Here is a 25,864-nt window from a genome sequence, read left to right on the forward strand (position 1 = left end):
TCATTTGCTCTCACAAATATCTGCTCAAGAAGGTTACCGCATAGAGCTGGCGCATCATGGTGGTAGGTGAAAAGCATAATAAATCACAATGAGCGGTCGATTCCAAATTAAGTTGACAAGCCGTTAACGACCTACTGTAGCAAGTACACTCAACTTTTTAGTGACAAATATTTGGCGCATCAAACAGAGAATTAATGTCATCCCATCAGTGTAATCATAAGAGAGAAGAAACCTTTCACCCTGAAGCTCTATAAATACCGAAGGCTACCTTCAGTGAAGGAGTTCGCCAGTTTTTAGAGTTTACCATTTAGACGATACTTAGCCTTGTTCTTAGTTTCTTATACTTAGAAGGCAGAGCGAGAGAAGGGAAAAGATGTCGGAAGATCGCCCTGGTTAGCTCGAGAGAGTGCCAGGGAGCGTGGAAAAACAAAGAGAGGGCCAACTCTTGCGAGAGCAAGAATATCTTTTGAGCAGAGTAGAGAAGAATAATGTAAAAGCCTTGGGAAACAAGAAATTTCTACCAGACTCTTTATTATTATTTCGTATTGTCATTCTGTATTTCAATTATATATCTATAAAATGGAACTTGTTTATCTACATCTGTTCACTCTCTTTAAAACACGCATGAGTACCTAAATCTATCGAATGGGTTGAGAAGTACTTAGCTAACATGACCTAGGATTTTCGCACATGCGATCATCTTGTCTTATGTTACATCCATCACCCCTTTAAAGCTACTCGAGAAAGAGCCTAAAGAAAGAACCTAAGACTTGATAGAGCTAGGTTAGAATCTAGACTCGAGAAAACAAGATTAGATCTGCATAAACAAGAGATAAAGACTTGGAGATAAGCTCTGTTTGTCAACATGCATCGTATGCACCCTAGAGATAGGTTATGATATTATGCGGTCGCCTTGTATGTGTATGTGTCAATCATCATTGCATAGACAAGAATAGAGGCTTATGTGTAAGTCCTATAGATATCATCGTATATATCGCATGCGTTCTAAAAACTAGAAGTCGTTGCATTTGTGTTGAGAGATGATTTGTTGTTGTATGTGTGTAGCATGATCGCATAACATGAACACAATCCTAGGAAGTGTTAGCTAAACCCCTGCTCAACCCGTTCTCCCGCATATTCATCGCATCTTTTGTAATATTAACTCTTTTCTTAACTCCGTCGCATACATTTTATACTGTAAACAACAAACCAACCAACTCTTTGATTTATTGTTACCGCAAAGTGATCTAAAAATTACCATCGCATATTGTTTTCCTTAGTCCCTCAGTTCGACCCTGGGCTTACCAGGAAACTCATAGAGTTTATACTTGGATCTTACTAAGAAAACTTGCATGCTCAACGCATTTTCCATCAATGCAATCCCTACCATTATTTCATCACATAAAATAACGCATTAAAAACCGTCTCCAACGACCAACTCCAATACCACCTTCATGCAACCAACTTCAGGCTCCGACATCCATCTCTAACTACAAATTCTATCGAAAATCATCTTCGATAATCAACTTCGACAACCACTTTCGACTATTATGAGACTAATGATTGTTAAAGTATGTTGTAGGGTTGTTGATTATATAAATAATAGTATTTTGTCAACATTAAATGTAATATTTATACGTATAAATTTGAAAAATATATTTTTATTTAATTGAATTCACATCTCAAATGAGCGTTAAGAATATTTGAAAAATTATGAATGTAGTTGAAAAGTATGTAACATATAACAAAAAAGAACCATAAAATGGATATTTTTTTCCTAGATCATTTTTTTTAGAAAGAATTAGTGAAAAATTGAGATTTTTTCTCTAATGATCTTCCAAATTTAGATGAAATGAAAGTGAAATTGTTGAAGAAATGTGGTGGCATTCCATTGACTGCCAAGCTGATGGCGGAAATTCAATTAAAATAAAATTTATGACAGAGTAAAAGTACAAAGCAACCATAGGAAGAAGAAGAAAACTAGATGGTTAATGAAATTCAAGGGGGGAAATTAAGAATTAAAAATTTTGATTTCTCTTTGGTTTCTTGTTTTATTTAATCGTGTTCCTGCAAGAAACGTAGTGGGTTAATTTTTGTTCATTACCCTTAAAAAGAAAGAAAGAAAAGCTTTAAAAACTAAAAAAAAAAATTGCAATTCATATTATATTCAAACAAAGATGGGTAGAATTATTGAATAAAAAAAGTTTCAAAACAAAAATAGTAATCATAAAAGCATATTATTTAGAGTTCAAAAAACTGCACCAGATACCTCAGACATATGATCTCAACTCTGCACCTCAAACACAGACATATGAATTTAGATCAAATAACTCTGCACCCCAAATATAAACATACGAACTCCACAGTTATATGAACTCTAAAGACATATAAACTTCAGATATCATATCTCAACTCAGTGTCCCAAACAACCCCCAAGTAGCAAGATTGGAAAATGCATGTTCAATTGGTAGTCTCAACTCCAATTCAATATGTTGAGCTAATTAGTAATAAGAGTTAATCGTATGTTGAACTTGCGCTATCAGATTTATTATATGTTCCAATTGGGTTCCCTTTATACTTAATGCAAGCTTAAATAGTTTCAATGGTCACTTTTGGACCCAAGTGATATGAAATGTTGAGTTTAATTTGAAAGATTACAACATAGTAAAGAAAAACATACATATATTATGCATTCGATAGGTTAGGCATGTAAAATTTAGGGCAAAAGAAACTTATCTTTGAATATCTTCTTAAAAAACACAACAATGTTCATCAAGACATCATCTTCCTCAACGAATCGATCTCCCCTCGTATAGTGACACCTCCATAAAGTCTTCTCTGCTATTCTTTTGCAAAGAGCCAGTTTGTGGGAACATCCTTTTGAAAGAGTAGGGAATAAGAATTTTGAGAGATTTCACAGAGAATTCCTTTTTCTGTAAAATCACTAAGAGAGAAGAAGAGGTAAGAGCATTGAAAAGAAAAAAAAAACATTTTTTTTTTTTGGCTTTAGGAACTCACTTCCTTATTGGAAAAAAAACCCTTTTTTTTCCATATATGAGTGGAGAATTATTAGAACAACCAACATCGTTTATTTAAATTAAATTAATTTAAATAAAATAATAATTAATTGATTAATCTAATTAATTAATTTATTTTTAATTTAACGTCTCATATTTAATTAAATGCTCATTTGAATCATATTCAAATGCACATGTCTCTCATAACCTATAGTTTTAATATGAATCTCATTCATATTAAAATTTAATCTATAGTTTTAATATGAATCTAATTCATATTATTTTAATATGAATCCAATTCATATTAATAACTATTTGTATCTTATCCAAATACAATAAATCTCATTTTATTATAAAGTTTAGTTTTGAAACTTATTCAAAATTAATTTTAATTATAATTTATCTATATACATTACATTAATTGTATCATATATAATTAATATAATATCTTCATTTTATTTGAACAATTCAAAGTTTTTTCAAAACTATTGACCTTTGTTTACCCATTGTGATCTAACGGGCGACCTAATAGACCTACGTATTAGAAACCCCAACGATATGAGGTTAATTTCTTTAATTAAATTAACCAACATTCATTAACTATGGGTCACTCCACTAAAGACCCATAGTTGCACTTTTCACATTGATGTTGTGTTCATGGATTTAACCACTAAAGTAAGTCGATTCTTCATGAGTTGTTCGTAACTACAACTAGGTCAAATTACCTTTTCACCCTTGTAACTACCTCTTACTCCTTAAGTACCACCGATTTCTTTAATGAACAATCTATTTATGGTCCTACCATAAACCAAGTCCCCATGGGGCTATTGAGAGAGTGGGTATCCTTTGTTCAAGATCCAAGATCAACACTTAAAGGAACAACTCATCGTTTACCTTAAAGGCGAGAAGAAGTGAGCTCCATCTTGTGTAGTTATGTTCCCAACTCCCCACTTGGTCTTGTCCCCAAAATGGTAGACTTATTGAGTCGGCGACTTGGGCCACTTTCACCCATACAAATTAAAGGACAAGCCCTCACAAGCAGAAGTTCATAACACACTCATGATTGAGATAGAGTTACACATGGTTATCCTATGAAATATTAATCTCTTCAGTCAACGACGTTAGAAAAAGAGATTAAGTCTTACATGAACGAATTAAACCACATCGTTTGTAATTATTACAAAATGAGTCGTATCCGATACCCAATCTTTATCCATATACTATAGACCTTTTAGGTCATTACTTGAACATGATCCACTTGTATGTCTACTTTTCAAGTTTTCATAAAATATCCTTGGATTTTTTCTATAATGGATAACTCATTATTGTATATCTAAAATAATCAATTATTATATTAAATAACAAATTACGAGGCTTTAGGACATAAATCTCAACATAATAAGGATTAATCTTGATTAATAATTGGGATGTTTAGGGGGTAAATCCTTAAATTTTTAATTTAGTTTCCTGTGATAAAGAATTCATTCTCGCAATCTTCTATTCCTTGGTCGATTTTTCTCGATAGTATTTTCAAAAGCTTTTACATCGCCTATCTATTTTCATGCAATTTATCATTTTCATTTGGTAGATCACCAACAACTCCCCCCTCCCCTTGCGCGTTAGTAACGAATGTAGCAATTAGTTTAAGAGAATTACAGCTAAGCTACAATTTTTGGAGATTGGAGAATCTCATGCGTTTTGTTTCTGATTATTAAATTTTTGTTATTCAATAATAGTCAATCCTTCTTGACCACATCATTTTTGGAGAATTTAGAGTTGAGTGGAGTTGAATTAATAGTTATTATTTGGGAAGTTAGATTACCTATGAAGTTGATTGTTTGTGTTAGAGATGTAAAGTTGAGTTGACTTCGAATGTTTGTATTTGGGGTGCTACATTGAGTTGAGTTGAAGTATATGGTACAGTTTTTTTTAAATGAAATTGATTTTATCTTAGATTTTTTTTTGTTATTTTTTTAATTTTCAATTACACATATTTTCTTAAATTTTTTAATACTGAAAAATGTTTAATATTTTCATATTCTTAAACCATAACAAATTCCTACAAAATAAACATATACTAAACAAAAATTTGGAATTCAATTTTTAAACACTTAATTACATAACACATATATATGTTTTCCTTTCTTTCTTACATTAGATTTGAAATACCCATTGCTTAACGACTCTGAATATGTAGGATTTGACTCATTCGAACACCAACCAACATGATTTCGAGTTGTTTAGGTTAGTTTCAATAGGTAAGAATGCTCTAAATTCCGTTTAGGACTAGTTTATGATTGTTTGGTCTTGTCCCTAACACTTGAAAACTTGTATTTTAGTTACAGAATTGTTCAGACACTTTTCCAGGAAAGGTCCAAGGCTATTTTGGTGAGTGTTTGGCATTATAACCCTATTTAGATTCATTTGACTTTAATTTAGATGGTGTAATTTAGTTTACAACACTTGGGTATTCTTTGTTTGTAGCTTAGACTTGATTTAAGGTATTCAGATTGAGGTTTGAGGTCGTTTTAGGTAAGATAACTTATTTCGAACGTTATTTGAATTTTTAACGAAGGTTTCATGAATTTCCAACCAATGTTTCAAACTAATTTCTAGCCTTGGGATCTTGTTTCTATTATTACAGGAGTCTTTCAAATAGTTTAAAAGGGGTTTAAAACGCGTTATGTAAGTGGAATCCTACCTCTAGAGTCTATTTATTATGTGCTAGCATGTTTTGTGCTTTTGTTGTAATTTATATATTATTTGTGACTATATATTAACCGTTTGGAATCATGTGTTTTGGCTAAATACTAGTATGTTATGATGTTGTGTAATAGTGTAATAGCTTGTGTGCGAATGAGTTATTAAGTGACATTGTGTTTATGACCTTATTTACTTGTTGAGAGTATCTGATTATGCATATGATTTACATTGAGGGCATGTTATTGCTTTATATGTTTTGAAATGAGATGTGGTTTGGGATTATATGGAAGAAATCATGCATTGGTAAGATTTTGTGAGAAAGGGGTTGAGAACCTTGTGAATTTGTAAAGGAAAGTAAGGTTCGTCCCTTTCCTCTGGTAAAAATGATCAAGGGGCGGCATGTGAAGGAATAAATCAATATGTAGAGAAGCAACAAGGATCATTAAGCATTCTAATTCATTAATTTTAGCTGTAAATAAAACATGCTCATACAATAATAAGAGGGATTTAAGTAATACCTTTGAAGAACACCTTGAATCACAATTCTCAACTGTAAATCTTCTCAAAATCTCGTTGTGAATCACTTAAAGATCTTCCCTACTATTCTCTTGGAGCTTTGGATTGAGTTGTGAGATTCAAAATAAGTTTGAATGAAGGAAATTTGGAGAAGAACTCACTGCTGCACCCACTTGAAAAACACCTTCTTCAACTCAAATTTTTCTATAAAAATTCAATTGATGCATACCTCAATTCCACTTCAATCTTCTTTATTTATTGTTGGACAATCATGCAATGAAGAAGGGTGCATGGAGAGCACCTGATGCTTGGAAGATTGAATCAAGAAATGGTGGAAAATTGAGTGAGCTAGTTGTTTGTTAGTGGAGAAATCCAACATTTCCATTTTTGTGTTTTTTTAATTTTTTCTAATTTACAAATTGAATTTCCAAAATCAATTTGATTTCAAAAATTGAAACCATTATTAATTTTTCTAAAATTAATTTCATAAATTAATTTTCTAATAAAATTGATAATATATAATTAATTTAATATCAAATATTTAATTAATTCTAATTAATTTAATATCAAATATTAAATTAATTTTACATAAATTCCACCTTCTATACCGTTTAATTCTAAAATTTAATTATAACACATATAACTATTAATTCTCTTAATTCTAGTTTGAACGTTTCAAATTACTTATTACGTTACTCTAAAGCTAATCCATTTATGAGTCAGTAGGGACCTTGTGGACCTACAAATCATGGGCTACAACAATCCGACATTAATTGGCTAAACTTTTTACCCCAAATTAATCATCATTCCTTAACTAATGGGTCAATCCACTAGAGCCACTCCCCATAGCCACTTGATATAACCATAATTATTAAGTAACCTTTCACAGGTTATTCATAATAACGATTAGGTCAAATATCTGTTTTACCCTCGAGATTACCACTAATCCTTAAAGAGTTCCTCTCAGGCCAATAAGAGTGGGACTCTTGTTCAAAATTCGGAGTCAGCACTTAAGGGAACACTCTCTCTCCTATCCCTCAATCAAATAGTCAAGAATCATTATTGAAATTGATGAACAATGATGCTTATTAGGAAGTTTAATGACTTCCTTTCATTTGATTCTATTTCCATAGGAGGGTTAAAATTAATTGTCTAGACTTAGTCGATTTATTGGAGTTAATTTTTTAGACTAAGTTAGGTTAATGTGGATAAAAGTAAGATATTTTGATTTTTTCAAATTTTAGACTAGAGATTTTTAATTAAGTCTCAAATGCTTACTTAAAAAAATTATGGATATGTTTAGTAGGTAATCTAAAAACATAAATTTGAAAATAAGATATTCAAAGAAAAACATAGTTGAATTTTATCTTTTCATATATATATATGCACATATATATGATAATAAATTTAGAAATTGAATTCTAGTTGTTTCTAAAAAGAAAATTTGATTCTAATTTAAATAATTATTTAAAGGATTGTTTTCAAATATAAGAAAATGAGCTAACTTATTTATAAATATAGCAAAGTATCACTCTCTATATGCGTCTATCAATGACATTTTGCTATATTTGAAAATAATTTTAGTAATTTTGTCATTTAAAATAATTACCTTTATTTAAATGTATTTAATACTATATTTTGTGGATTACCCATTAAATATTATGTAGAATATGATTATTAATTAATTTATGAACATATTTTTATTAAAATTATTATTTTGTAATATTTTATAATTTATAATACATTACACTAGTGCAAATCCTAAAAACAATATATAATTTATGTTTTTAGTGTTTGAATTTGAAAAGTTTAAAAGGCATAATTATCTTTAAAAAAATAAAAATATTAACCAATATAATATTTCAGGTTATAAATTTAATTATTTTTATTAAATTAAAATATTTAATATATTATACATTATATGATAGTACAAAATAATAATTATATCAATTTTTAACCTAAAACAAGTACATAAATTAATTAATAATTAGTTTATAATCAACCTAATAAGTAACTATAATCAATCTTATGATTTATAAACATATTACCAAACATATTTTAAAAACTTATTTAAATAGAAATTTAATATGAAATACAATACTTTATTTTTTTAAAAAAATCATATTGTCCCCCTATCATTCTAAAAAATTTAGAATTTTATCATTATGATTGGATTAATATATCATAAATAGAGTGTTATAAAAATAAGGGACATTTTTAAATATAAAAAAATATTTAAACTTTATAGAAAAAAATTTCAAGAGTTCAAAACATTTTTGAGTTTTTTTTTTTATATAAAGTATAAATATTTGTTTAGATTTTTTTTATTTATAAGAATTTCCCTAAAAATAACTCAATTTTAATTATAAATCATTAGTGACAATTTTTTTTAAAAAAAAAAAAAAAAAAAAAACTGCCATCAAACCACAAGCGAAGGTGTCTTGGTGGCGCAACGTTTCTCTCCTTTTTTTTCTTCTTTTTTTTTTTAGCGATTTTCAGCGGTGATCCACACTCCGATTGGCCTCAAATCAGTTTATGCACAACTCAAATAATTTGCACATCTGCAAAGTTTGAAAATTTTCGAACCCTGACCATCTTAGATTGGAGCCCATTTTGGTAAGAATTGGTATCATTGCTCTTTTGCCCTTTCGATTTGGATTTTAAGTGTTCAAATTTATATTATAAAGTCTTTGGTAAATTTTGAAGTATTCGATTAAGTACCTATCAGTATTAGCATGCCTTGAACCATTTCAGACCCGATTGAACTATGTTAGATTAGTTTCTAACCTGAGGGAAACATAGTCTGTTGTAGTTTTGAACTAATTTGGAGTTATCGGTTATGGTTCATGGTAGATATTGGGTAAGAATATCCCTCTTGAACATTCTTCTGGTATTGATTGTTTATTGTTTATGCTTTTAGGATGTTGGTGTTTGTTCAAGGAAGTGGACTTTCGGATTGAGAAGTCTAGGTTTTCGATTGAGGTAAGTAGTTTTCACATCTCTTTCAAAATATAATGTTGACTATATATAGTGATTTGTTAAGAGTTTGAAAGAATTTTTTGAAAGTTCGAATGTATGTTTTATGTGATTTGAGTATTGGCTGAAATTGTTTATGTCAAATGAAAGTATGTGACTGTTGAAATTGTTTAGTTTTGTCACATGAAAATTGTTGAAAAGTTTGAATGGTTTAGTTTGATGAATTCTTCTGCAATTGAAGCTGTATGACTGAAATGATATGCCTGAAACTTATTTATGAAGTTCTTAAGGCTTCCATTTTGCCATGTTTTAGGAAAACATTTGCAAGAAGCATTGCCGATTCCGAAGTGAGAGTTTTGGTGTTTCTTGTGAAAACGGAATCTGGTAAGAGTCCTTAAGCTCCCAATAGAGAAATGAAAGAGTTTTCACGTCAGAATCGGATGTAGTATGGTTGGATCAGGGGCTTTTCAAGTTTGCCCATAAACTGTTTGATACTTGTTCCAACAGAGTTTAGGGTTCAAAATGAATGGAAAATCTATGTTCCTACGCCTAAATCGATATCTCAACTTTTACCCAATTTCTGGAATACATGTTTTTGATCATAAGGAATCGGCTTTTCTCTGGGTCTCAATGAGGCACAAAACTAGTGGTGTAATGAGACCGAAGAGAAAAATATATTATAGAGTTGGTGACCTGGACAAAGTTATGGACTTGCAAAAAAAGCCATCCCTTATACTAAAGCTTATAAACATTATCCAATCTCAAAAGCAAAAATTTATATTCTTGAGGGACCTAGAGAAAGAAGTAGGATTTGTCCAAAAATGGAACTTCATGGCTGTTATTGAGAAGTACTCTTCGATCTTTTATGTCAGTTCTGGAAGTAGTAGAATGCCCCCTTATGTTAGGCTCTCCAATAAAGCTGAAAGGATTGCTAGTGAAGAAGATAAGGTAAGGAGTGCAATGAAACCGATCTTAATAAAGAATTTGAGGAAGCTGTTGATGCTTTCGGTTGATTGTCGAGTACCACTCGAAAATATAGAATTCATTGCATCTGAATTGGGTTTGCCTTGTGACTTCAAAACTTCATTGATTCCTGAATACCCTGAATTCTTTTCTGTGAAGGAATTCGATGGGAAAGCTCACCTACATTTGGAAAATTGGGATTCTTCACTCGCAATCAGTGCTCGGGAAGAAAGATTTGCTAATGCTAGAGATTTATCTTCTTGTGTATATGGAAAAAGAGTTAGAATCTCAAAAGATGGCAACTTTTCTGGTCCATATGCATTCAAGATATGTTTTCCTCCAGGCTTTAGGCCAAACATGAGTTACCTTGAACATCTTGAAAGGTGGCAGAAAATGGATTTTCCTTCCCCATACTTGAACGCGAGGAGATTTGATGCAGCTGATCCGAAGGCAAGAAAGAGGGTGGTCGCAGTTCTTCACGAGTTTCTAAGTTTGACGATGGAAAAAAGGATGACATCAACACAATTGGATGCATTTCATAGGGAGTTTCTTCTACCATCTAAACTATTGCTTTGCTTATTAAAGCATCAAGGAATCTTCTACATCACTAATAAAGGTGCAAGGAGTACAGTATTACTAAAAGAAGCCTATGAAGGGCCAACTTTGATTGATAAATGTCCCTTGCTGTTGCACTCTGATAGATTCCTTTCACTTTGTGGTAGGAGGGACATGAGTTGCAATCCACACCAGGTTAGTTTCTAGTCTCATACTTATTTATTGGAAAAAAGATAATAATAATAAAGAAAAGAAAAATGAAGCTTCATCCACATGGAATTCCCTATCTAAATGTAATGAACTTGGTTGTTTTTGTCTGCTGTATTCATACACAAGTTAAAAGAAGGATGTAAAAGGGAATAACAAGGTATTCTTACAAGTCATTTTTACTGGGCAAATGTTGGCTTTAGTATACATTATAAGATTTTTGGGAAAGAGGAGTTGAGTTGGGATGCCCACACATCTAAAGATGTTTGCCATGTTTAGATTTCTCCATTTCGAGGTTTTTGATGTTCGCAAAAAGACGACCCCACCTCAAAACTCCCATTATTAGGCAAAGTGAGCTTAGCTCAACTGTAATTGGCATGTCCTACCTCTCTAGAGGTTGGAGGCTTGATCTCTCATCCCCGTAGTTGTTGTACACTAGAAAACTCCCTTGATTGATACTATTTATAAGAGTTTTGCTCCTGCAAAGGTTAAGGTATTCCTTTGCTGCTTAGCTAATTGAAGTATAAATACCCATGAGCGGCTTCCAAGAAAATGTGTGAATTGGTCTATTTTTTCCCCTCGGTTTGCCCCTTGCGTTACTCGGATGAAGAGAATCCCTTGACCACTTTATTCATTCATTGTCCTTTTGTCACTTCGGCTTGACAATGGCTTATTAAAGAATTCAACTTCTTTATTTGCTTGTCAAGTAAAATGGATGAGTGGTTGATAGGGGTCCTTGGAGGGTGGAACCTTAAAAGACAGATGAAAGGGTTTTATGGGTTGTGTTGGTTAGAGCATTGATTTGCAATGTGGTTTGAAAGAAATCTGTTGCATCTTTGACGATAAATCGTCTTCTTTTGTAATTACTGCTTGTTTTGATTCAAATGAATCGAAATGCTCACGAAATGCACCCCTGTTGAAGATCAATACTATTACAAGTACTTAAAACAAAATATGATCAAACAAAATCAAATATATTAATCTATGGTAACAAAATTATAGAAATACTACCCTTGCTTATTAAATAAAAAACACATTTTAAAACAAGATAAATATCTCACAAAATAACATCAAATGTAAAAAATCTTAAGTATGATTTGAGATCAAACAAACTACATTAACATTAATTATGCATTACTAATCAAGAACAATAGTTCTATGGTGGGAAAAAAAAGAACACATAAAATTTAAATTTGTGACCCAAAGGGAGAGAGAATATCATGTATTCGGAAAAATTGGGGAAAAAAAAAAAAAAAAAAAGAAGGAAAGAAGGAAAAGAAAAACAATTAAGTGTGATCACTAAACATGGTGAAATCAAGAGAGAAAAAATAACATGCATTCGGAGAAAATTGATTTGTCATTTAGCCATTCAAACATGTTTTTCTCTTCGAAAATCTAAATAATAAGCACACCCAATTCTTCATTTTATTAAACCAATTTTTCTTTTTTTTCTTTTATGAAAAAAAAAACTATTTTTAACCCTAAACTCGATAGGTTATATTAATTTTAACTGACTTTGAATTTATTAATTTAAATTTCAAACTTGGTAGATTGTATCAAATTGAACCATAAAATTTTAATTTCATCAATTTAAAACCTCAAATTAAAATAATTTAATTTACACCTTAAAATTCTCTCTTTTTTCTCTCCCACCCCAACCTCTCCACTGTTGTCGTCGTCATTGAAAATCACTTGAAAAGCATTTTCTTAGGTTTAGATTTTGTTTGGTTTTACTGCCTAAAAGATTTGTTGATGCTTTCTTTGCTTATTTTTTTTAGGAATCAAGCGTTTGGATTAGAACGGGTTGAAAAGAACATAAAATAATGAAAATACCCTTAAAGAAGGTCAAACTTTGACCCAGGACAAAGAGGTCAAAAAGAGGTAAAAGAGGGCAGAAACAGGCCGGTACGATGCTTTGCAGTGCCACAACCTGTAGGGTTGTAGCAAGGTGACGTCGCGACGCTGCAAAGTTTTTGTCTGCATGATTTTCATATGGTGTTGTGGCTGTGTTTCCGCTTTATTTTATATATATATTTTGTTTCGTCGTCATTTGAAGGGGGATTGATCGGGCTTTCTACGGAGGTTAAGAGGTGGACGTTCAGAGGCTTTTCTAGGGCTTAATCGCCAGATTGATCGGAAGTTGGATCGTGAAGAAGACATTGATGTGGTGTCGACAACTGATTGGGATCGACAACTAACTCCCTATTCTCTTCACACTTTCTCTTTTATGTTTAATGTTCAACATGTTTAAGGATTTAATTATGAACACGTGTGGCTAACTTGTAATTAGTTCTAGGGTTAGATTGATTACTTTTTATCATGCTTGATCACCCTTTGATTGAAGTTGAGTTTTTAATTCGTTTTTTAAAGAGAATTTGAAACTAGAACTAGTATGTTAAACTGACGTTGAATTGTGCATGAGAATGATAGGAAAACATTAGATGTTAATAATGAAGAGTAATAGTTCAATTATATGAAAATAGAGTTGATTTTTAAGGCAATAAAAATGGTTGAGTTTGAGAGAAAAACCTAGATAATATGGCCTAGATCAATAATTAAATTGATTGAATGAAAACTCTTTGAATCCACAACTTTGTTGAAAGAAAGACACCCTAGGACATTTTTAGCCAAATCAACTTTCAGATTGATTGTTAATTAGTTTATTTATTTTTAGGAAAACATATTTTTTTGGTTCCTGAGTTTTTCTTATATGCCACTTTGGTCTTTAAGTTTTTAAAACATACATTTTTAGTTCTTGAATTTTGTAAAATAGGTTTAAACGGTGTCGGTGTCCATCTGACATGGCAATAAAGGTGGTGTTAAATTCAAACATAACAATAATTGGGTATATAGCAAGATGACGTGAAAAAATATATTATTTAATATTTTTCTCTCCTCTCTCTTTCCCTCTCTTGACACAGTGTCTCTAGAAGCCCCCTCATGTTACCACTTTAGCTGGACATCTAATTAGTTCGAAACTATATTCGTGCTTTCTTACAGAATGATCTAGACTTGTCACTATTACTATACTTTTGCAGTAGTAGTAGTATATAGAGAGAGATTAATTAGGAATAAGAAAAGATGTGTGGGCCCATGTTTATCAATTTGTAATGAAAATTGGTATAATTTCATCGAATTTCATTGACTGATCGATCGTAATGAGTTCATTTCACAAATGTAACTAGATCGTTTTTTATTGTGTTTACCTAAAATTAAGAATTTTGTCAATTTTACCGTTGTTACTTTTACCTCTGAGAGTCAAACCATAGCCTTTTCTTAACAATAATGACAACCATAACCATAACAGTAATGATGACGACGGACGTAATTTTTTGTTGCAATTCAATTGATCACCTCACACTGATTATTCAAATTACATTACTTGATAACAGATTGTCAACTGAGGTCCACCGCCGATAAACACTGACAAATGTAAAAAAAAATAGGTCCCACTTTTCAAATTATCTTTCATTTATTGCAATACACCTTTCGTAAACGTGACCTTAATTTAATCTAAAGGGTAAAAGGGGAAAATCAAAGACAACCGTGATTCATTCTAAAATCACATGTGGCAATAAATCATTAATTTTTTTTAGCTATTTCTCGAGTTTGGGGTGAATTTTATGCTATACATCCAATTCTCTTAAAGGTAGACGAAAAATAGAGGGGAATGAAGATGACAAAACACTTTTTTTTTTCCTTCTAGTCTCGCTCTATTATGTTGTTTGCTTGTTTTTTTTTTTTTTCTTTTCTCAACTTTCAATAAGATATTAAATGATATAATATTAAACTTACTTCCACTCATCAGTTTAAACTTTTAGGTTAATCAATAATTTAAGATGAAACAAGGATAAAAGAGAAAACATCTCATGAAAATAAAAGAGAGGTTAAGATGAATTTGAGAAAATTTTCCTTATATCATAATTTTAACGAGATGATAACAAAAAGAACAAAATGATACAACCTTAATTGGGAATCACTCCTTTGAGGCCCAAATTTCCAGTTTTTGGAGTCAATTCGTCAAAATTTCGTTAAAGGTGTCTCGTAAGAATTCGTATTATTAATCCTTCACATGAATCTCTCATAACTATGTCAAGAGGTATTGAAGGAGCAACTAGTCGTTTCTGGCCACGTTTCTATTAGGTCAACCACTACATAAACTAGTAAAGCTATCAGAGACACTTGACATTAGAGGTCAATTAAGAGGCTTGAATAAAATATGGTAGAAATTAATTGGAACAATAACAAAGCCAAAGAAGGAAGCTCCATAGGGTGCGACTTGACATGACACAACAACTGATTTCCCATACAATCTGAGGCATGTCTATGCTGTCTTACCACCATAAAAGAACTAACTTAGAACTCATTTATAATCATTTGAATTTAAAATTTTTCTTCAATTTCTTTCCATACAAGAGTTAAATTCTTAATCAAATTCAAAAACTAAAACTAACTAATAATCAAACAAAATGATTACCAAATGAAACTCAAATAAATCAAATATGACCTCAATAATGCGTTTATACAACTGAAAACCGGAGTAAAAATTATCCATAGTACCGTAAAATTTCCCATATCATTGTAAATGGTACTGGTCTATACACCTTTAGTAGCCAATATTTTTCTCCCCAACTTTTTTTAAATAAAAAAAGTACTTTAGCTTAAATTACACTGAGACGTAAAAGCAAGAACACTAGAAGACGAGAAAACAGAGTTGAAACAAATCAGGGATATTCCAACTTCTTTATGGATCATAGTAGTTTAAGATTAACACAGATGATTTTGACCTTTTTTCTTTCTTTAAAATACAAGGAAAAGTATTTAACAGTGATTATAGCGTGCATGCTTCAAAATAATTCTTCTACTCAATATTATTGAAGAGAATGTGAAATTGAAATCAAACAAACCAAGTCTTTGTCATAGAGCATGCTCCATGCTGTCACTGTCTCTTGGGGTTAATTTTCCAGGAAAGTAAACAGAAATAATGCCAAGAGAAACGTACATGTGAACATAACGTATTCATTAACCAAGATCCATACGCATCTCGATTTTTGGTTTATTAACCAGAGGAAAGGAGAACACTCACCTTCCCCCATGCTTCAGATGCCGATGATATGAAAACGACGTCATTTGTTAACTCAATCATGGACTTCTTCTGGCTTCTTTTTAGACTTAAGATACCATCCAAGAGCACCAAGAATAGTTACAGTTCCAGCTACAACAGCATAATTGCGGTGTTTGTCACTAGATATTTTCTCTGTTGATGCTCCTGATGGTGCTGAGGCTGAGCCACTTGGAACGGAACCAGCTACTGACCCTTCTAGCTTTTCTTCTGGTTTAGGTCCCTAGAAATATATGCATTTGTAGCCTAGAGAAGATTAGAATATATAGCTCTCACTCAAAAAAAATAAAAAATAAAAGAAGAAGAAGAAGAAGAAGAGAAAAGAAAACTATATTACCATAGACCTAGATGTGTGATAGAAGTCATCTACCAATTTTATTTATCAACATATATCATGGAAAGTTTCGAGAGCTTCCCATCTCTCTCAATTTCTCCCAAGAGAACTCAACAGAAAATACAGCCAGCGATACCTCCAACTCAAAACGCTCTACCCTTAAATCAACTTCAGCAAAAACTCTTCCCAACCAAATTCTACTAACAGGAGGTAACAGAATATAAATGGACCCCAAACCCCTACAAACCCCCCCCCCCCCCCCCCCCCCCCCCCATTACATTCGTTATTTCTTCCTCTCGCACCTATGCTTGTAAACCTTAGTGATTTGGGGCCAATAAATACTCATCTCCCAAGACAAAATCATATAAAATTACTTCAGTAAAATTAAGTTGTAGTTTTACAACTATTAAGAGAACCATAAAATTTTACTGTGTGAAAGCTAGATTATCCAAAATCCCCATAATGTCGAACTCTAGGTTCCCAAATGAAAATTTTACGGAACTACAAGCATACCTTGCGTGCAAGCTTCTCCAGTTTCTCTTGTTCAATTTTCTGCAAAATCTCAACTAAATAAAATATTGATGGAAATAAGGTAAAAAGACAACATAAGCAAGCAGATGGTAATGGAGGAATGTTCACTCATATGCAGAGAAACAAATAAACTCTTTCCATTGAAAAATCTCCAGGACTTAGCACTTTGATGCTTCAGCTTAGACAAATGTTCCACATAAAAAAAAATGTATTATACTCTACCTGGAAAATGTCTGGAAAAATGAAAGTGTAACTACCTGGAAAAGGCCTTTAATTATACTCTAGTGAATGAAGAACTATAGAACAGCATTAAGAACTGAAGAAGCCCTTTTGATTACATAGTCATGAATCTCTATGGTAATATCCAGAAACCAATCCTCAACTTCAATAATACCATCATTCCCACTAGAAAAGAAGATATGAGCCTATACTAAATAAAAGTAAAATGGAATGGTAGAGAAATTTAAAGGACTGTAGACTTGTTAGTTTGGTTGTTTTATTTAATTGAAGATTAGCCAAAAACAGACTACCATATATTCATAGGCATTTAGAAAAAGCTAAAGCAACCTAATTAACTAACAGAAAACAAATAACTAACGCAAGACCTACACCAGCCGGTACCGGTAAACACAGAAGCCCACAAAAACATAATTAAAACAAGACAACCCAGATAGATTACAAGATATCCCCTTCCAGATAAAAGAAAAACTGGGCACATCAACTCCGTTCCATTCATATTCGATACTTGAAATATTTTCATTTTACACCAATCGTTACTTGCAATAGAGGACTATTTGTCTCAATGCCCATCGATGATCCAATCAGTAAATTTTGAAACGATCTTTTTAATACAACTCCAGAAAAGAATTCATATTTGTTACGTATATCACTTATCATACAGTAAATTTCCCAAGTAAATATGTATGGAAAGTAGTTAAGGGTCTAAGTTTGAATGGAATAAACTATTTCGTACCATTTGGTTTGAATCATCCTGATCATTTCTCGGCTGATCATTCTCATTTCATACATTGTGGGATGAATAGAATTGAACAGTCTAACCAAAATAGAAAACAATAGTAGACTCATTTGACAGTGTAGAGCTCGAGTGAAATTTAAAATCTCTCAGAAATAGCAAGCTGTACGTCGGGAACAAGCAAATTCGCCATACTTTATTCATCTCAATGCTTATAATTATAATCTATTGAACAACCAACATGATCAAAACAAAAAAAAAATGCAAAACCTAAAAATGACAGGTCGGAGGTTTTAGATGGGCACCTTGATGTAGACATTCTCAGCAGCCTTTTCTTCCTCGCTGAGTATTTTCCCGCTGCTCGAAAACCTTCGGGAAAAGATTCTAGCTGCCGTCCTAGCTGCTGCCATTTCTATTGATCGCCTTTCCTAACAAAAGGAATACGATCGATTGAATCGAAACATAACAATAGTGGGAAAACCTATAGAACAATTATGCAAGATTGCTTGAAGAAAATTACTTACCTAAAGAAGAATGAGAGAGAGTTTTAGGAAGAAAATGGTGGTAGCGGCTGTGGGAGGAACTGGGAAGTCAAATAGGGGTTCGTAGATACAAAATTTCCGAAGGCGAAATGTGTGGAGATTACGCCAATTGAAGCCGTTCGATTCAAGAAATGAATCTGTGCTCGTTCCAGGCTTGGAGACGTACACCTTTATATAGTTTGGGAGAATTGTACAAATGAGTTAAAAAAAATTGGGCCAAAATAATATTTACCCTTTTTTTAAAAGAATGTCAAATGACCTTTTACTGATGTCATTTTCGAGTGAAATTATATTGATATATTTTTCTTCAAAATGAATAATGCCTCTTTGCTTGTTCCCTTTTCCTCGCTCCCAGACTTCTTCACATTTGCTCTCGCCCTCTATTTGTCGACCTTCAAAATACCCATCATTCGTTTGATGCAACCATCATTTGAATTCATCCGAGTATTGATCATCTTTGTTTGTGAATTGGATTTAACAGATCTGCATGAATTGGTGACTTAGGTTTTCTAATTCACATGAAATCGGTGGTTGGGGTTTTCGATCTAGGGCTTGAAATCATTTGGTGGGTTTGGGTATCTGATCTGAATGAACTGAAATAAGTTTTATAGAGAGGGGAACGAGAGAGTTTGAAGAAGATGACTAACGGATGAATGAAACTAAGAACAAAGAGCGAGAGCAAGATACATAGAGAGAGCAAGATAATAAGAGGAAGTGGATGATTTACAATGGAAATTAAGGCTAGAGAGCAAAAATGAGAGAGATACAGTATCAAGACCAAAAATGTTGAAAGTGATACTTCTCCAACGAGAGCGAAAACAAAGAGCAAAGAGTGAATAACGAGAGTGAGAACTTGACAATTTGTTTTATTTCTTTTGGGTTAGTTAGTGAGACAAATCATTTTGTATATACAAGTCTAGGATGTCAACATGATTATGAAGGAGTACATGAATACTCACAGTGGAAGGATCAGCATCCTAATTTTAATTTTACAGAACATCTAAAAATAGAGGATGGAAACAAGGAATAACATTCTAATTAAGCACGCGATTCTCATAAATTTAGAGGGGAATAAGGAATTAGAGGATTCACTTATCCTTGAAGACAAGTTTTCACGTTTCCCCTCTAAGTCACGAATAATTTGTACAATCTCCTTCTCCCTCGAACTCACGATCACAGCAACCAAATAAGACACCCATAATGGTTTCCCCATTATTCTCAAGGTAGAGAATCGATTTAAAGGTGTGTGGGTTTCAAAAATTAATTTTTGGAAAGGAAGAAGATAGTTTTTCTTGAGAGCTTTTTGGTGAATTTTCTCTGTGAATCCCCTTGAGAAAAACGGGAGGAAGAAGCAAGAGTATAACCCCTTGCTCCTCTGTCTCCTATCCCACATTGGAGGGAAGTTATCTCATAACTCCCTCCTGATAACTGTATTAATTGAATTAAAAAGAAAACAAGTTTAATCATATATATATATATATATATATATATCATATATTAAACCATATATTATATCTAATATAACACATAACTTATAGTTTACATTACATCACAATATGACCTATAGTTCATTATTCTCTCATTTAACCTATAGTTTTTAATATGAATCACATCCATATAATCAATATTTGAATAATATTCAAATGTTTATTTCTATCATATAAAACTTTATATAATAATGCTTCACATACGTTATATTAATTATATCTAATATGATTAATTTTATATTCTAATGTATCACATACATTATATTAATTATATCTTATATAATTAATTCCATATAATCAATTTGAACAATTCAAATTAATTCAATTCTCACTAATCCCAATTGAGCTAACAATAGGACCTTATGGACCTATAGATTGAAGCTCTAATGGTACATGATTAATTAATTGAATTCTTTAATTAAATTAATCAATTTTTATTAACTGTCAGTCACTCCACTAAAGACTGACAATTGCACTCTTCGCACTACAGATATATTTTTGTGTCCATTGGATATAACCAATCAACAGTGCATTGGCCCTTCACAAATTGCTTATAAGTATAGTTTGGCCAAAATTACCATTTTGTCCATGTAGTTACATCTAACTTCTTAAGTACCACTGATCCCTTTAATAAACAATTAGTTACAGTCCAATTATAACCAAACCCCTCCCAGGCCAAAAGAGGGTGTGTCACCACATTATTCAAGCACCAAAATCGCCATTGGCTGCTGTCACCTATACAGATCAAACGACCGCCTTCATAGGCAGGAGTTCACAACTCACTCAAGATTCAAGTCAAGTCACCTATGGTAATTTGCAACAATTGTAACAACTACAAAGTGGGTCATATTCATAGTGTCACCAAAATAAGGTATCCAACCTTATTCATCCACTACATACTATTTAGGTTATCACTTAAACATAATCCACTTATATGTCTCCACTGTAAGGATAAAAACCTTAACGCAACGAAAAATATCAGAACCTTTCTCAAAATTAATTGAGAAAACATGAAATACCAGTACACTGCGAAAAACCAGAAAATCAAGGAGACTTAAGAAAAATAAACGTACTGTAAAATTCTAGGTTAAGCATGCTGGAATTCAATCTTACAAAAAAAAAAAAAAAAAAAAAAAAACCTTACTCTCGTTGAAGACTCGAATGCTAATTCTTCTTTGAGTTGGAATTTACGAACACCACCAATGGACAACCTCCCTATTCTATGAGAATTGAGGTATTGGTTTGTGGAAACCAATCTCAAAATTGGGGAAAGAAGGAAGAGAAATTCTTTAGAGAAATTTTATAGAACCCTTCTATAAAGAGAAAAATCATATCACCTGCAAAACTTATGTTTTGTAGGTATATCGTCCAATGGAGAGAGAAAGGAAATGTAGGAGCTATCCCACGTTTCAGATAACTCCCCTACGTGGGAGTTATTTGATTTAATAAAAATTAATTTAATTTAATTAATTAATTAAATCTTATTTGATTAATGATTTCATTTACAATCATATTTAAATGAAACATTTCTCACAACCTATAGTTTTAATTCAATTAATTAAATTAAATTAAATTAATAAGTAATTAATTCTCCAATTAATTAATTATCAAATTAAATATCAAATATTTAATTTAACCTACATTTGAAATATATTCAATTGTATTTCGCTCATAACCTATAATTTTAATATGCATCTAATACGCATTGATCTTAACATATAATTTTAATATGAATCCAATTCATATTAAATTAATATTTGAACTCCTTCAAATATTTAATTCTCCCATAAATTAATTTTGAACCATATCCAAAATTAAATTCATATTATAAAGTTTAATTAAAATTTAAACTTTATATTATAATGTATCATTATACATTATACTATTTTCCTTAATGAATTTGAACATTTCAAATTCTATTCAAGACATAATTACCTCAATTCTCTTCACGAGCTATGAAGGGAACCTCATGGACCTACAGATCAGAAGTTCCAATGATATGAGATTAATTGGCTAAATTCATTAACCACATTTATCAGTATTTGTTAATTGTGGGTACACTCCACTAAAAACCCGCAACTGCACTCTTCATATATTTCTATGTCCATGAATATAGACCAATAACACCAAGTTAATCCTTCATGAGTGCTCATAACACCAACTGGATCAAATTATCATTTTAACCCTAGGTTACCTCTATATCCTTAAGCACCAGTATTTCTCTAATGAACAACCTGTTTATGGTCCAACCATTAAAAAGAAACTTCCTCTCGAGCCAATGAGAGGGTAAGGCCCTTTGTTCAAGTCTCGATGACACCATTTAAGGGAACACTTATCTACTTACCCTAAAGTCAGGAAGGAGTAAAATCCATCTTGTATTATTATGTTCCTAGCTCTCCACTCGATTTTGTCCCCAAAATTGTAGGCATATTGAGTCGAGGAGCTGGCCACGCTCACCCATACAAATCAAAATGTTGGGGTTGATGCCCTAAATCTCGTAGGGTTCCATAGTTTATAAACACCTATATGAACAAACAGTTTTGTGATTTATAATATGAAATATTTTATTCACTTCAGTCTATGAAATATGAGATATTTTAGTTGTATTAACCACAAACTAATAAACTAAGATCCCTGGTTATCGTTGTAACTTAAGTATGTATGTGGAGACATACAAGTGGATCGTGCTTTAAGTGATAACCTAAATGGTCTGTAGTATATGAATAAAGGAGAGAAACCTTATTCTGGTGACACTACGAGTGTGGCCTGCTTTGTAGGTGTTACAAATATTGTATGCTACAAATGGTCTGATTCTGATCATTCGTGTATTAGACATGCGAGCGGGGATGCTCTATACAAAGGAGTTTGTATAGAACCAAACCATGAAATGTTTAGTCTCGTTATATAACGTCGTTCATGACAGAGACTTTCATTTCACTAGGATGACCATAGGTAACATGATCTTAATCCTGAGTGAGTTGTGAACTCCTGCCTACGAGGGCGGTCCTTTGATTTGCATGGATGTGAGTGGCCAGATCGCCGACTCAAACCTACCACTTTGGGGATTCATCTGATTGGGGAGCTGAGAACTCAGCACACAAGACGGAATTCACTCATTCCCCAAAGCAGGGGTAAGTAGATAAATTTCTCCCTTAAGGGCTGATTCCAGGATTTGAACAATGTGGCGTCGCACATTCTCTTGGTACGATACGGGTTTAGTCATAGTGGGACTATGATATATTGTTCATTAGAGGGATTAGTGGTACTTAAAGAGTAAAACTACAGGGGCACAACGATAATTTGCCGCAGCTGTACTTACGAGGAATTTGTGAAGGGTCATCGTACTGTTGATTGGTTATATCCGATGCAGAAATATATATATGTAGTGCGAATAGTGCAGCTGCCAATCTTTAGTGGAGTGCCCGACAGTTAACGGATGATGGATATCATGATTAAAGAGTTTAGTCAGTTATTCATGTACCGTTGGAGTTTCAAGCTATAAGTCCATAAGGTCCCTTTGGTAGCTCAATGGATTCATGTTGAGAATCAGTTTTTGGGTTAGTTTGAAGTGTTCAAATTAACAAGAGAGAATTTGATTATATATGATATAATTAGATTAATTCAATTCTATGTGATATAATTGATTTAATATATTTGATATATTATTTTTTATTGAAGGAATTAATATAAATATGATTTATATTAAATACCATAAAAGAGAAAAAAAAGTATGGTTTATATGTTGCATATGATATAATATTAAAACTATAGGTTATAAATATAATATGATAAATTAATTATTATATTTATTTATAATAAATTAATTATGAGACAATTGGTTTTTCTCTAATAACCGACTTAATGGTTGTTTATGCACGATTGATGGCTAACTGATGGATAAAAATGAAAATATTTTTCATTTTATCATTCCACATACTACAAAAAAAAAAGTAATCAGATTACTATTCAAGAGAGTAAACAATTGTCATCGAGTTTACTATACGATAGTTACTCGTTACTAAACGATCAAGTACTCAAGTCTATACGATGGGCTTATTCCTTTTGTCACCTACTCGATCATCTACTCGATCGTATAGCTCCTCCATCCCTCTATCCAAATCCATACAGAGCCCACAACTCCTGGATTCTCACACCAAGAATACCAAGGCAACCGAGTGGTGGTGTCGAGTTCCGTTCGAGAGTCGAGGATCGAGTTTTACTCGATTGTGATCAAGGTTTTACCAGTTAGTGCTGTTTGCTAGTTTGCTCGTTGTGTTTGTGCTAACCAACGTGTTCGAGTTTGATCGAGGAAATACTAGAAGAAAGGGTTTTTCAAAGGTATGTGTACTCGATCCTTTGTAGTTTACTTTAGAAGCATGTTGTAATTTACCTTTAATGCATAATTGTTTCCGTTTGATTGTAAATGCTTTTGTTCTTTCACAATGGATTTTGGAATGATCTGTTTCCGCTCACTGGTTCTCTAATTTTAGAGTTTCTTCACAAAGGACAATCCCTCGTGAACTGGAGTTCATAATAGATTCAAAATTAAGACTATGTTGCCTAAATCATCCTATTGAAATAGAAACCTAACTAGTCAACGGAGTTACATCTAGTGGTTACTATTTCGCAGTCCAATCTTATGCAAACTCATTTCATAGGATACCTCCACTCGCATGTCGCCTATTCGAACACGTTGGATCATTGCATTTGTATCAAATATAAAAGTAGGTTGTATCCATAGTGTCACCATGATCAGGTACCCAACCTTATCTCTATACTATAGACCCTTTAGAATGTATCTTGAACATCGATCCCTGTATGTCTCCACATACAGTTCAAGACTCATAAGACAACCTAGGATGTTCGTTTATTGGGTTCAGGTTTATTAAGACGAAACAAATACAATACAATCAGTAACGCTTATTGAAAAAATATCGATAACTCTTTATTAATGACAGTCAATTATTTACATTTACTATCTACGGGTTTTAGGGTACAAAGACCAACAAACTTCCACTTGAACTAAAACTCTAGTTGGTGGGATGTACATAATATCCATAACCCAAAATAGCGAGAATGGTAAATAAACACAATAAACCAGGGCATCCATATATCCATTACACATCTCTCACTTGCCCTAGATTATATAATGTACATGTCTCGTAGACCTAGACTCTCTAGATGACTCTCGAAAATTATAGCCGAGAGAGCCTTCGTAAATGGATTAGAACCTTGTGCTCCGAAGCGATCTTTTTGTCGATCACATCTACTTGATGCACAATCTCCCGTATTAGGTGATACTTCCTCTCAATATGTTTTCCTCATTTGTGGCTGCAAGGCTCTTTAGAGTTGACTACTGCCCTATATTTGTCATAGTATAAGGTGATAGGCAAGTCCATGTTTGGAATGACTTCCTAATCACTTAGGAACTTCCTGAGCCAAACTGCTTTCTTTGCTGTTTCACAAGCAACTACATATTCAGCCTCCATTGTGGAGTCTACAATGCATCCTTGCTTGATGTTATGCCATACTCAGCTCCCTCATTCAGGGTGAACACTGATCCCGACGGGGATTTTCTAGAATCCTTGTCAGTTTGAAAATCAGAATCGGTGTATCTCGTAAGAATCAAATCCTTAGATCCAGCATGTAGTCCATTGTTCTCGTAGGATACTTGAGGATGTTCTTAACTGCAGTTCAGTGGTGTAACCCTGGATTGGACTGGTACCTACTGACTATTCTCACTACATAACGAATGTTTGGCCTAGAGTTAAGTATATCATACAATAAGTTGACCGCAGTTGAGGCATAGTGAATATGTCTCATATCCTCAATTTCTTGAGGTGTCTTAGGACACTGTTCCTTAGACAAGTGAACCTCGTGCCTGAAAGGTAATAAATTCTTTTTAGAGTTATGCGTTGAATATCGAGTCAATATTTTT

At 32.5% G+C, this 25,864-nt stretch overlaps 2 protein-coding genes across 3 annotated transcripts; one reads left to right on the top strand and one right to left on the bottom strand.

The window, feature by feature from the left end:
* The first annotated feature begins 8,532 nt into the window (after positions 1–8,532).
* On the top strand, positions 8,533–13,280 carry LOC120083242 (Ubiquitin carboxyl-terminal hydrolase family protein). Of its 2 annotated transcripts, XR_005483386.2 has the most exons (5): positions 8,592–8,852; positions 9,157–9,218; positions 9,526–10,925; positions 12,716–12,818; positions 12,994–13,280. XR_005483386.2 is itself a non-coding variant. In XM_039038909.2 (4 exons), the coding sequence occupies exons 3-4, from the start codon at positions 9,735–9,737 to the stop codon at positions 12,743–12,745; spliced, it is 1,221 nt and encodes a 406-aa protein (XP_038894837.2). In that variant the 5' UTR covers positions 8,533–8,852; positions 9,157–9,218; positions 9,526–9,734; the 3' UTR covers positions 12,746–13,280. The 2 variants fall into 2 exon arrangements, 1 of the variants encoding a protein (XP_038894837.2); XM_039038909.2 differs by having other exon boundaries at positions 8,533–8,852; positions 12,716–13,280.
* A 2,503-nt stretch (positions 13,281–15,783) lies between these two features.
* LOC120083850 (uncharacterized protein At2g27730, mitochondrial-like) lies at positions 15,784–18,615 on the bottom strand. The gene is made up of 4 exons (XM_039039736.2): positions 18,422–18,615; positions 18,203–18,325; positions 16,907–16,945; positions 15,784–16,282 (listed from the first exon to the last, which is right to left on the bottom strand). Exons 2-4 carry the CDS (start codon positions 18,305–18,307, stop codon positions 16,076–16,078), a joined length of 351 nt encoding a protein of 116 aa, XP_038895664.1. The 5' UTR covers positions 18,308–18,325; positions 18,422–18,615; the 3' UTR covers positions 15,784–16,075.
* Positions 18,616–25,864: the final 7,249 nt, after the last annotated feature.

The sequence above is a fragment of the Benincasa hispida genome, chromosome 8 (genome assembly GCF_027475165.1).
Source record: "Benincasa hispida cultivar pf3 chromosome 8, pf3_genome.v1.1, whole genome shotgun sequence".
Lineage (NCBI taxonomy): Eukaryota > Viridiplantae > Streptophyta > Magnoliopsida > Cucurbitales > Cucurbitaceae > Benincasa > Benincasa hispida.